General features: G+C 39.3%; 1 protein-coding gene across 1 annotated transcript; it reads left to right on the top strand.

Moving 5' to 3' along the window:
* Positions 1-739: 739 nt before the first annotated feature.
* Positions 740-12,671, top strand: LOC117526734 (inward rectifier potassium channel 4-like). The gene is made up of 3 exons (XM_034188800.1): positions 740-906; positions 10,266-10,445; positions 10,528-12,671. Exons 2-3 carry the CDS (start codon positions 10,354-10,356, stop codon positions 12,152-12,154), a joined length of 1,719 nt encoding a protein of 572 aa, XP_034044691.1. The 5' UTR covers positions 740-906; positions 10,266-10,353; the 3' UTR covers positions 12,155-12,671.
* The last annotated feature ends 758 nt before the right edge of the window (positions 12,672-13,429 follow it).

Here is a 13,429-nt window from a genome sequence, read left to right as displayed (position 1 = left end):
GAAGGGCAGAGCATACATCCTTTCCCTGTTGCTCCTCTACATTTTGAACCTTGATAATGCCAGTATACACCATGGCTATAGGTAAGGCATAAAGGATTTTGATCACGTCTATAACAATCCCCAAAAACAAATTTTCTAATTACATTTTGTTTGATTTTGGCAAAAAAAAAAATGAACTACTGTAGTTACAGTTTCCCCTGACTTGATATATTATGAGGCAAATTATGAGACAAGTGAGGTGGGGGTTAAATTGGCTGGTGAGAGATTTTCTGTTTATCTCTTTCTTGACATGCAAGCAAGACTTGATGATGTCATAAAGATATGAGGGTAGGCTGAAAAGTTCTAAGGCTCACTGTGATGCAGGTTAATGCATTAACTGTATCATAGTGAGCCTTAAGAACTTTTCAGCCTACCCTTGTATATAAACATTGCCTGCAGGTAATCAAAAAAACATATAGATGGCGAGGTACCTTACATATGAAATATACTTACACTATGTGAGTTTTGAAAAGGAATTCAGAAATGTTGAAGTACTTTGTCGCTGTTAGTTTTATTTATGCATTTATTTATTTGGACGTCAGTGCAAAAATCGGATGGGCTATATTCTAAATTATACAATGCACATCTGCACACTGGGGAAAACAATAGCACATATAAATAGGCACATAATCAGAGCTCTTGCTCCTCTCTCTTTCTCTCTCACTCGCCCACACACTGGCAGGGAGCAGGGCAGATGCTCTGTCTCTTCAACACTACGGAGCAACAGGAACAAAGATATGCTTGAGTTTGTCCAAAAGGGAAATGGATTTATGCAAATATTTCCTTAGAATTAAGAAAGGAAAGCCTTTAAAGAAGATGGAACCATTGCTATTTTTAAAGTGATTTTTTTCCTACAGCCACACAAAGGTGAGGAATTTTCATAATTTCACATAAAAGCACCTATTTTATTAGTTTATGATAACAGTTGGTAACTGCCTGAGATGCCATTTCATGACTACTGCTAGAATTCATCACCCCTGGCTGTTGCTGTCTAAAGCACAAAATAAATTCAGCATTTCAACAAAATCTTTATGTGGCTGCAAAAAATGTGAGGGATGTAAAACAGATGGAGTAATGAATCTGAGAGGCTAAAATCATATTCAACTGTACATTAATACTGAGCTGTTGTTAACTATATGTGCTGGAGTGAACTTCATTTCAGCACTGGACAGCTCCTGTGGCCTTGATGAAATTGGGACCAGATGCTCCTTAGTGTCCAAAATGACCTTCACAACTTTTGCTTGTTTTCAGAGTTGATTTGAACCCTTTTGCAGCTATATATATATATATATATATATATATATATATATATAAGTATATACACTAGCTGGGCTACCCGCGCTGCCCGGGTTTAACTTGTTTTAGTCATACGCCAAATGCCAATCATTTTAATCAAAACAACTGCCCAACATTTGTTTTTGTAATGCCGATGTCTTGTAAATATAATAGTTAATGGGCTAAAGTTTGTCCAGCAGAACTATAAGAGGTGGACTCCCCAAAACTAAGTGGAAATATTTGGTTAAAAGACAAACACATTTGAAGTCCTTCATGCAAACCTTTGTTTTGCAATCAAATTTATAACAAAATTACACACAAAAGGTATCTAACAGTAAATGTAAATATCAATGAATCAAAAATGAGGCAGTGGTATATTTCACTGTTTTACATTGCAATTTTCAAACATAAAATGAATGTATTCAGACAGGAAAGGCAAACTGGGTTTGTACAGGACAGTCAGGTGCTTAACAGTTTGAGAACATAAAGTAGCTGAAGAAAGGGATTAAATAAACAGAGATGGCCAACACATATACAGGGCTGGAAATTTGAATCTGCCTGGTCATACCCACAGCCGGCTATTTTGGGGGTAATTTTCAGTTCAACTTTTTAAAAAATGGTACCAGTTTGTTTCCCCATGTCCATGAGGATTCAGAATATGTATAGTCTTTAGGGCTACATATTATAGTTGGGAGTTTATCACACATGGTACTACAGTGTATGGTCTTACATAAATTGCTAGTTGTTGGGGGTAATTTTCATTTTATAATTTTTTACGGCTACATATTATAGTTTGGGAGTTTATTCCGGACAGACAGACAGACAGACAGACGTAGCCCTTTATATATATATTATATATCTATAATATATATATATATATATATATATATATATATATTATATAATATATATATATATATATATATCATATTCAAGTTTACATTAATATTGAGCTAGTGCTAATTATATCTGCTGGAGTGAACCTATTAGCACTGGACAGGTCTGTTGCCTCAATGAAACCAACAGTCACATGATCTTTGAACAAAATGACCGACACAACTTTAGCTTGTTTGCTTAACAAGTTGATTTGAACCCTTTTGCAGCTAGAGTTGACCAGATGGATCTGAAAAAGTACATTTCATTTTAACTAATTAATTCAACATCTCCTTTCAAAATTTGTGAGCAATTTACAAAAAAATTTAAAATATATTTTAAAAATTAAAGTATCCTCTACATCTATTTCCCAAACTTTAATTACCCCAGCCCACTATGAAATCAAGGCCCCCCAGACCTTAATTACATCTATCTATAGGTAAATTATGAATAAAACATATTCAAATCACTTTTTTCTTTTATGCTTCTGATTACATGTTTAAAAGAATCAAAATAGTTTTGGTAATTTAAGCTTATTTCCAAATGTACATCAAAATCTTTAAAAAAACAATGAATTGTTTTTAAGATCTGCTCTGCTGACAAAGCAACTAGGGGCAGCTGAAAGCAAAAAAAAAAAAAAAAAATCGTCATCATCAGCAGCAAAAATAACCACTCAAAGCCCATCTTGCTGTAGCTTCACAAACCACAAGTGGTCCACCAGCCACAGCGTGGGTAATCACTGGCTACATCTGCAAAATAATGTAAGTGAAATGCCAACAGGAACAAATGATAATAGGTATATATATATATATCTGTATAAGTAAAATGTAAATACGAGGGCCTGTCAATAAAGTAACGGTCCTTTTTATTTTTGTTCAAAAAACTATATGGATTCATTCATATGTTTTACGTCAGACATGCTTGAACCCTCGTGCGCATGCGTGAGTTTTTCCACGCCTGTCGGTGACGTCATTCGCCTGTGAGCACTCCTTGTGGGAGAGTCGTCCAGCCCCTCGTCGGATTCCTTTGTCTGAGAAGTTGCTGAGAGACTGGCGCGTTGTATTTGATCAAAATGTTTTCTAACCTGTGAGACACATCGAAGTGGACATGGTTCGAAAATTTAAGCTGGTTTTCAGTGAAAATGTTAACGGCTGATGAGAGATTTTGAGGTGATTCTGTCCGCTTTAAAGGACTTCCCACGGTGCGAGACGTCGCTCAGCGCTCTCAGGCGCGTCCATCAGCCTGTTCAAGCTGAAAAACCTCCACATTTCAGGCTCTATTGATCCAGGACGTCGTGAGAGAACAGAGAAGTTTCAGAAGAAGTCGGTTTCAGCATTTCCCGGATATTCCACTGTTAAAGGAGATTTTTTTAATGAAAGACGTGCGGACGGGTCCGCGCGTCGAGACGCAGCCGCCGCGGACGCTCCGCCACAGGAAAACACCTCTGTTGAAAGCCTTAAGGACAAGTTGGAACATGTCCTGCTGTAAACAATTTCTCATATACTCACTCCACTGAAAAGCCATCAAAAGCCGCCTGGATTTTACAAATGGTTATCAACACGGAGGTGTTTTTCCTGTGCCACCGCACCGCGTCCGGCTGCGTCCCGACGCGCGGACCCGTCCGCACCGTCTTTCATTAAAAAAATCTACCTTTAACAGTGGAATATCCGGATAAAATGCTGAAACCGACTTCTTCTGAAACTTCTCTGTTCTCTCACGACGTCCTGGATCAATAGAGCCTGAAATGTGGAGGTTTTCAGCTTGAACAGGCTGATGACGGCGCCTGAGAGCGCTGCGCGACGTCGCGCACCGTGAAAAGTCCTTAAAGCGACAGTATCACCTCAAAATCTCTCATCAGCCGTTAAAATTTTCACTGAAAACCAGCTTAATTTTTCGAACCGTGTCCACTCGATGTGTCTCACAGGTTTAGAAAAATTTTGATCAAACAACGCGCCAGTCTCTCAGCAACTTCTCAGACAAAGGAATTCCGACGAGGGGCTGGACGACTCCTCCCACAAGGAGTGCTCACAGGCGAATGACGTCACCGACAGGCGTGGAAAACTCACGCATGCGCACGAGGTGCAAGCATGTCTGACGTAAAAACATATGAATGAACTCATATAGTTTTTGAAAAAAAATAAAAAGGACCGTTGCTTTCTTGACAGACCTCGTATATATATATATATACACATACCAGTAGTGTTCAGAATAATAGTAGTGCTATGTGACTAAAAAGATTAATCCAGGTTTTTGAGTATATTTCTTATTGTTACATGGGAAACAAGGTACCAGTAGATTCTCACAAATCACAAAGACCAAGCATTCATGATATGCGCACTCTTAAGGCTATGCAATTGGGCTATTAGTAAAAAAAAAAAAAGTAGAAAAGGGGGTGTTCACAATAATAGTAGTGTGGCATTCAGTCAGTGACTTCATCAGCTTTGTGGAACAAACAGTGTGAATCAGGTGTGTCCTATTTAAGGATGAAGCCAGCACCTGTTGAACATGCTTTCTCTTTGAAAGCCTGAGGAAAATGGAACGTTCAAGACATTGTTCAGAAGAACAGCGTAGTTTGATTAAAAAGTTGATTGGAGAGGGGAAAACTTATACGCAGGTGCAAAAAATTATAGGCTGTTCGTCTACAATGAAAACAACAGAAAACAACCATCAAAATGGATAGAATATGCTCACCCATTGATCAACTCCAGGATGATCAAAGACAGTCTGGAGTTACCTGTAAGTGCTGTGACTGTTAGAAGATGCCTGTGTGAAGCTAATTTATTTGGAAGAATTCCCCCGCAAAGTCCCTCTGTTAAATAAAAGATGTGCCAGAAGAGGTTACCAATTTGCCCAAAGAACACATCAACTGGCCTAAAGAGAAATGGAGGAATATTTTGTGGACTGATGAGAGTAAAATTGTTCTTTTTGGGTCCAAGGGCCGCAGACAGTTTGTGAGACAACCCCCAAACTCTGAATTCAAGCCACAGTTCACAGTGAAGACAGTGAAGCATGGTGGTGTAAGCATAATCATATGGGCATGTTTCTCCTACTATGGTGTTGGGCCTATATATCACATACAGGTATCATGGATCAGTTTTGGATATGGTCAAAATACTTGAAGAGTCATGTTGCCTTATGCTGAAGAGGACATGCCCTTGAATGGGGTTTTCAACAAGACAATGACCCAAACACACTAGTAAACGAGCAAAATCTTGGTTCCAAACCAACAAAATTAATGCCTCACAGATGTGAGAAATCATGGAAAAACTGGGGTTATACAACTAAATACTAGTTTAGTGATTCACCGGATTGCTAAAAAGCGTTTGAACATAATAGTTTTGAGTTTGTAGCGTCAACAGCCGATGCTACTATTGAACACCCTCTTTTCTACTTTTTTTTTTACTAATAGCCCAATTTCATAGCCTTAAGAGAGTGCATATCATGAATGCTTGGTCTTGTTGGATTTGTGAGCATCTCCTGAAATCTACTGGTACCTTGTTTCCCATGTAACCATAAGAAAATACTCAAAACCTGGATTACATCTTTTTAGTCACATAGCCTACTATTTATTCTGAACACTACTGTAAGTGTATATATATATAGATTATATACTATATATATACACACACGTGTATATATAGTGAAATCTGATCTTGAGAGTCCCATGTGCCATTTGTTAAATATGAAGCCTCCTTATGACTTTCGTTCTCTCTGATTATAACTGGTGTAGCCACAGCCAAAATCTGCTGCAAGCACATTCTCTCCAGTCACAGCCACGTGGTATTTTGGTGGCTTCCTTAACACACTCACACACCTCACAAGGGAGACACATGGAGATGAAGGATTTTGCACAAGAACAGTTTGTCAGTGGTAAAAATGGTGATAAATTTGCTGCTCTTCACGTTTCCTACCCACATTTTGTCTGTTTGGTCAGGGGATTGAATTTACCACCCTCAGATCACAGGTGTTTCCTGTGTGCTTCCTCTGGGGTTAGACCTTACTCATGTGAAGCACCTTGAGGCAGCGTTGTTGTGATTTGGCACTATATAAATAAAAAAATAATTTAAAATTAATGTAAGTTGTGCATGTCAGCTTATTCACAAACTGTTACATTGCCAAAATTCAACAAGTCTATAGATTTAAGGCTCAAAGATCAAAGGTCAAAATCACTGGAAGCATTTTTTGGCCTAAATTTTTATTGTGAGAACAATAACATCTGATGTTCATCCCTGATTAAGCAAAGCTGTTGAAGTATGTATTATATTGCCAAAATAAGCAAGCCATTTGATTTTGGCATCAAAAAGTCAAAGATAACTGGAAATATAACACAATGCTAAAATACCCCCGGCCATATGAGCATTGTGTTCTTTGTAATTTGCAGTTGTTAAATTAATTATTAAGATCCTACTGTCTTACGTACAATTTGTACATGTTCAATAAAGGCCCTCTATCAATCAATCAATCAATCAATAAAAAACAATATTTATGTTTTAACAGCATCTGCAGGAGGCCTTGACATGAGCTTTTGACAAGAGTGGAAGTTATGCAAATCAAGGAATATTTGTTGATCACCCTCTGTGCATTTGCTGGCATTAATGAGACAACTTTACCTCCACAGGAAGTTAGCTTTGAGTTAACGGAAGTTACCGTGCATGCTAACACCACAAAATGCCTTGTAAATGACTCTAGAGGTGTTATCAGGTTGCAAAAACAGTGTTTTTAGTTGTGGAAGTGTTTATTTCTCACTAGCTTTCACATAATATATGACAAAGAGGATATATTCACACACAACGAAACACAGTTTGCAGCTAGCTACCAGCCTGTGACGTCACCATGCTAATGTCTGTGAAATGTCTTGTAAATAAGTTCAGGTGTTACTAGGTTCCAAAAATGGTGTTTTCTGTATATATGAGAAACATGCATAAACACACAAAGCAAAGTGTTAAAAAACAAAACGGAACAGATTGACACTGAATGTGACTTTTTAACCTCTTAAAATACCTCTTAAAATAGGTCAAGGTTAGCTATCTCTGAACTTGACCAAGGTCTGTGTCCCAAGAATGTTCCCTGTGAATTTGAAGGCCGTGGTAGTAATAGAACTGGACTTATGCTGAACACAGACAAATGGACAAACAAACGGACAGAAGCAAAGCCTTTGCAATAGTGAAAATGGCTGTATGATCCCGAGATTACCAAGAAGCTAAGAGATAGCGTTCCTTCCTTCCTTCCTTCCTTCCTTCCTTTCTTCCTGATCACCAGGAGTAAGATTACACAAAATGGTTTAAACCAGGTCACAGAATAATGACCATCCAGCGTTCATAGTGTTGTTTTGGTCTGAAGATTACAGGACATATTTGATCAGGGTTTTTCCAGAGTAGGATTAGTCAGTTTGGATCCTTTTTTTAAAAAAGCAACATCAGACACAAGCATTCCTTGTACTCTTGTGTAATAACATACTTTGTCATTACATCACACTGTGGACTTTGATGCCTTCTCATGAGGATTCTTTAAATCTGCCGTGCGCTGTGGTTGGGTTACAGTATGTTGGTCTTATCTCTTTATTTGCTTTTATCTCCTCATCATCATAATAATATGACAGGTCATCACCACACACAGCACACACACAGACACAAAACAAATCAGCACCATGGAAAGAACAGAGATGTTCCTATGGAGACAGATAATACAGTATATGATGAGCCTTTAATTATAGCAACACCCCCTCAGGGCCATTGTGTGCAGAAGAATACATACAGTTCTACATGTGTTTGTGATGATATCTTAATGGAATTGTGTCAGATATAGTCATGCATGCAATTTATTGTGCTTTTAATCTCACATATTATCTTATTATTTAACTCTTTTATATATATATATATATATATATATAATATATATATTATATATATATATATATAATATATATTATATAAAACTCCATAGGAAAAAAAAATTAGGTGCACGACTATGTATCACGTCTTCTTCTCTCTTCTTTCGATTTGGTCTTGGTGTCACTGCCCAAATGGAGCAAACATGATTGTCTGAATGTTGATAATGTTGATGATTGAGACGGGGATTGATTGCTTCTCCCTACTTTTCTATTTTTTGAGGTTGAATTTTTTTTTTTTATGCTGATTTTTTTTTTTTTTTTTTTTGGTTGAATTTTGAGATTGAACTTTTTTTAGGTTGAATTTTTATTTTATTTTTAATTTTTTTTTGTTTTTTGTTTAATTTTTTTTTAGGTTGACTTTTTTGAGGCTGAATATTTTCATACTAAACAAATTCAACCTTGGAAATTCAACTTCAAACTCTTATTTTAATGCTAAAAAAATTCAACCTTAAAAATTAAAATAAAACTCTGATGGCACAGATTTACTTCCATAGTGCACATACATCCTGAGTGACTGAACGAATACAAAATGAATTAATTAGAGTTTGATGCTGTATCTCTTTTCCATTTTTGTTTTTTCCCAGCCTCCAGGTGAAAGTGACTTTAAGTCTGTCAGTGACAACTTAAACAAAAAACAGTTTTTTTGTCAAATACATGGAATTTTTGCAGCCCTACTGACTGACTAAGCATGAACATGTTACTTCAGGGTGGAGGCCATAAAGCGTAAAGCCCGTCTGTGTGGGCGATTAGTTATCCAATCTTGTGGTGTGGGGTTGGTGGAGGTGGTGGGGGATTCTTGTGGTAATATCCGGAGAGAAACCTTGTCATCTGGCCAAACAGCAAATCAATTGTTCCTCTAACAGTAGATTACCACTGATTCATCTCGTTTTGGTCCTTTGTCCCTTTCAATGGCTGTCTGGTTTTCTACCCCAGCTTGGGCTGAAGGTGCCGCAGGCTAACTACTAGCAAGGACCTAATCAATAAGCTTTGATTAGACAAAACTGTCTGAGCTGAGTTATGCATTAGTGCATGTTCAAAAGTGACACTTGGGGTTTTTTCATTCTTTGCTTGACAGTATTGGTGAATACAGGAGTTATCTCCATCATTAACCTCTTCTTTGTTAATCTGCACATCAAAATCCCCCCCAAAATTATACTTATGTACGATTATCCGCTAGTCCATCCCTGCATGATTCTGCGGACATTATGTCATATCTCAGGAACTGCTAGTCATACAGTCTTAATTTTGGAGTCAACCTTCATTGACACACCAAGTTTGGTAGAAATCAGGAAAAGGGACCTGGGAGGAGCCAACTAACAGACAGGAAGATATGACCTTGACCCCAGTGATTAACCTTTGGTAAATTTTACCTTGCTGCTCAGTTTTGGAATCCACCTTGTTATGAGTGCCACATTTGCCACAAATCGGAGTAAAAACCACTGATGCCAGTGACCTAGATCCCAGTCATTGTCCTTTGGAAAATTTGTCCTTAAACTGACAATTACAGAATCATCCTCCACCTGTGTATGAGGTTTGGCATAAATAAGAGTGAAAAATCTACATTAGATTTTTTGGTAAATGAGATTTTTGGTAAATTGGACCTCACTTGGTCAATTCCAGAACCCATCTACACATGTGCCAAGGTTGGTGCAAATCTGAGTAAAAACTTAAATTTTAACCTTTGATCCTAATAGTCTTGATCTCAATGACTGACATTTGGCAAATATGTCCTTCAATGGGCAATTACATAATCAACCTCCATTTGTGTGCCACGTTTGGTGTAAATCACAGTGAAAAACCTCAATTTTGACCTTTTAACCCCCAAAGACCTTGGCTTTTGCCCAAACATACCCATTAAGGCCAATTCTGGCAGAGTTGGGATGATGTCACTGTCAAGTCATTCGCAAGTCATGATTTGCCAAATCTTAAATCTCAAATCAGCTTGCAAACAATTGGTGGTCATTATGACTTGAGACTTGACTTGGGACTTGACTTGAGACTTGCCGATTCATGACTTGAGAGTGACTTGCTGGTGACTTCGTCACACCTCTGAATTCTGGGATTAACAGTCATCCACATATCAAGTTTGAAGGAAACTACCCAAAGGACCTGGGAGGAATAGGAGAACAAGCAGGCAGGCAAATGTTGATTAAATATAGTATAATGTCATTTTGTCCTCTTTTTGCAGAAAAATGTCCTTTCAGATGGGCGTGCTGATGCCAAACCCAACACAGACCTGAACGCAGTCTGCCTGCCTGTTTGCCAACAGTTCTTTAATGGTTGGAACTGCTCGCCCCAACCTCCATTACTGCCCTAGCAGACACAGCCTAATGATCACTTTTGCCATGGGAGCCGTGCGAATCAACAGGTATAACTGCTAAAGTTCCACAATCATTACTGCCTGCAGCACATGATGTTGCCTTTTCTGTATTCATTTCTTGGTTTTGCAGATATAGCATCGTTTCCACAAGTGAAGATGCATTGAAGATGTCCACCCTGGGCCTCCACATTGACCACAGCCCTCTGGCACAGCAGACCTTAGCAGGAGCATGCATCCAAACTGAAGGACGAGATGGAGGAGGTGAGACAGAATGCCCGGGAAATGAAGTGGGAAAAGCGACATTGTCCCTGAACGTGATGAATGAGCCTGTTACCCAAAACAGCTGCCACACTTCACCATCGTGTCATTTGGGTCTGGATCTGGGAGCTGCCCGCATCCGCAGCCGTTTTGTGAAGAAGAACGGTCAGTGCAATGTGGTGTTCAATAACATGGAGGATAGGCCTCGACGGTACCTGGCTGACATTTTCACCACCTGTGTGGACATCCGATGGCGCTACCTGCTGCTCATCTTCACTTCCACCTTCCTTCTGTCTTGGATGCTGTTTGGACTGGTCTTCTGGGGAGTGGCCATGGCCCATGGAGACTTTGACCTTCATGTCCCTCTTAAGGAAGGAGATGTCCATGACATTGTAGAAGAAGGGAAAGTTGAGTGGCGGCCATGTATTCTCCACATTCAGGGATTCATCGGGGCATTCCTCTTCTCCATCGAGACCCAGACTACCATTGGGTATGGTTTCCGGTGCGTCACTGAAGAATGCCCGATTGCTGTGGCAACTGTGGTGGCCCAGTCCATCGTGGGCTGCATTATTGACTCTTTCATGATTGGTACCATCATGGCAAAGATGGTACGGCCAAAGAAGCGAGCACAGACGCTGCTCTTCTCACACCACGCAGTCATCGCTCTGCGAGATGGCAAACTGTGTCTTATGTGGCGACTGGGGAACATGCGTAAGAGCCACATTGTTGAGGCACACGTCCGCGCACAGCTCATTAGGCCACATGTAACAAAAGAGGGGGAGTACCTCCCTTTGGAGCAAACAGACATTGACGTCGGCTACGATGATGGGCTGGATCGACTGTTTCTGGTGTCGCCACTGGTGGTGGTCCATGAGATCAACGAGAATAGTCCATTGTATGACTTGAGTCGCACTGATCTGCAGAAGCAGGACTTTGAGATTGTGGTCATCCTGGAGGGAATGGTGGAGGCCACTGCCATGACCACGCAGGCCCGTAGCTCCTACTTGGCAAGGGAGATCCTGTGGGGCCACCGCTTTGAACCTGTTGTCTTTGAGAGGGCAGACCGCTACCATGTGGACTATTCCCGCTTCCACAAGACTTATGAAGTGCTGTCAACCCCTCACTGCAGTGCCAGGGAGCTGAGCCAGATGATAAGTCATGGCAGACAGTCGTCATCATCTTCTTCAACTTACTCTAGGTCTTCTTCCCCATTTGCCCCGAGGGCCCCACACCACCTACTGGGATCGCACTCACCAAGTGCGTTCTGCTACGAGAACGAGGTGGCCCTGTGCTGTGTGGATGATGAGCTGGAGGAGGACGCCAAAGAGGAGATTGGGGGCCACCAAAAGGTGCGAGGCGACATTCACTTGGGAATTAAAGAGACGTTTGCAGTGGAGCAGGCGGTGATGTTATGTGTTCTAGACACAGAGAAACAGATGGGTCTTGATAGACTACAGACCAGCCTGCCTTCGTACATCAGCAGAGAGTCAGGGGTTTAAAGACAGTCAATGGGAAATGGCTGGAACCGCCTCTGGATGCAGAGAACTGAACCTTTTTTTCTTTTTTGTGGGGAGGGGATGGGGGGGTTGGTTGGGTGGCAACTCAAACTGTTCATCTGATGAAAGGCATCGTCTCATTTTATTTTACATAACGCAACTTTAGGTCACATTTTTGCTACGGTTTTTGTAATTCTACACTTGGAGTTACAGTCAATGTGCAAAACTCTTACGCATAATTTAAAAAGTTCATAAAGTAAATGAACTACCAAAAAAAAAGAGTTTAAGTATTTAAAAAATATGACAAAGAGTGCTAAGCATTAAAGACTACACAAAATAAGTACAGGGTGTGCTCTCCTATTACACTCAAAACAAATACAATTTTGTCTTTACTTAATCTAGGTATGTCAACTGGTTCCACAAAATGTGGTTGGAGAAATAAGAAAAGCAAATTATAAAAAATGGTTTCAATCAATAAGGCATTATGTTTAGACTGCGTACGAATTTTCACCAAACTAAGTGGGAATGTTAGTTGGATTAGTATCGCCGGATGATGAACTCAAGCAAAATAGAATCCAAAGTACAACTACTGAAGGATTTTCACCAAACTTTATGGGAATATTACTTAAGTTAATGTCTCCACAAGATTAGCTTTTGGAATAGATTGGTCAAAGTTCAGTATCAATGTCAAACAAGACATAATCCAAAAACATGCTTACCATAATATCACTGCTAACAGTGTGGCTAGAGATTTAATCAAACGCTCACACTCATCATTATTATAACACCTGTGATCGAACGGCATCAGTGACTTCATGAAAGAAGTCATTACATGAAGTCATATATTAATCAATTAAAAAACAGTCAACATAACTAGATTCAGTAAATATAATGTTTCATATTTAGAGTGTATTCATAAAACAGTTATGTTAGGTTTTAGGAGAACATCATATTGATCACCTCACTATTATTGATTATTAAGCCATTTGTTGTGTTTGTGGAATCCTGTACTAAAGTAAAAACTGACAGCATAATCACGTTTTTCATCAGTAAACATCTGTTTTCTTTAATATACTACTTTAAGTAAATTGACAAAATCCCGTGTAACATATGTGTTTTTTCTTTGTTTTAATTGACAAAACCTACTTTCATCCGGAAACATGAGGGTGCCTAAGACTTTTGCACAGTGGTGTGTAACGTACATCAGATCAGCACAACTCATCAGCTTTTAAATCACAGCAGCCGGATGTTTCTCTAAAATCAATTGGTGTCTGGAAA

This window comes from Thalassophryne amazonica, chromosome 15 (genome assembly GCF_902500255.1).
Source record: "Thalassophryne amazonica chromosome 15, fThaAma1.1, whole genome shotgun sequence".
NCBI classification, from domain to species: Eukaryota; Metazoa; Chordata; class Actinopteri; order Batrachoidiformes; family Batrachoididae; genus Thalassophryne; species Thalassophryne amazonica.
The sequence above is the reverse complement of the archived record's forward strand: the minus strand, read 5'-3'. Positions and strand labels throughout refer to the sequence as shown.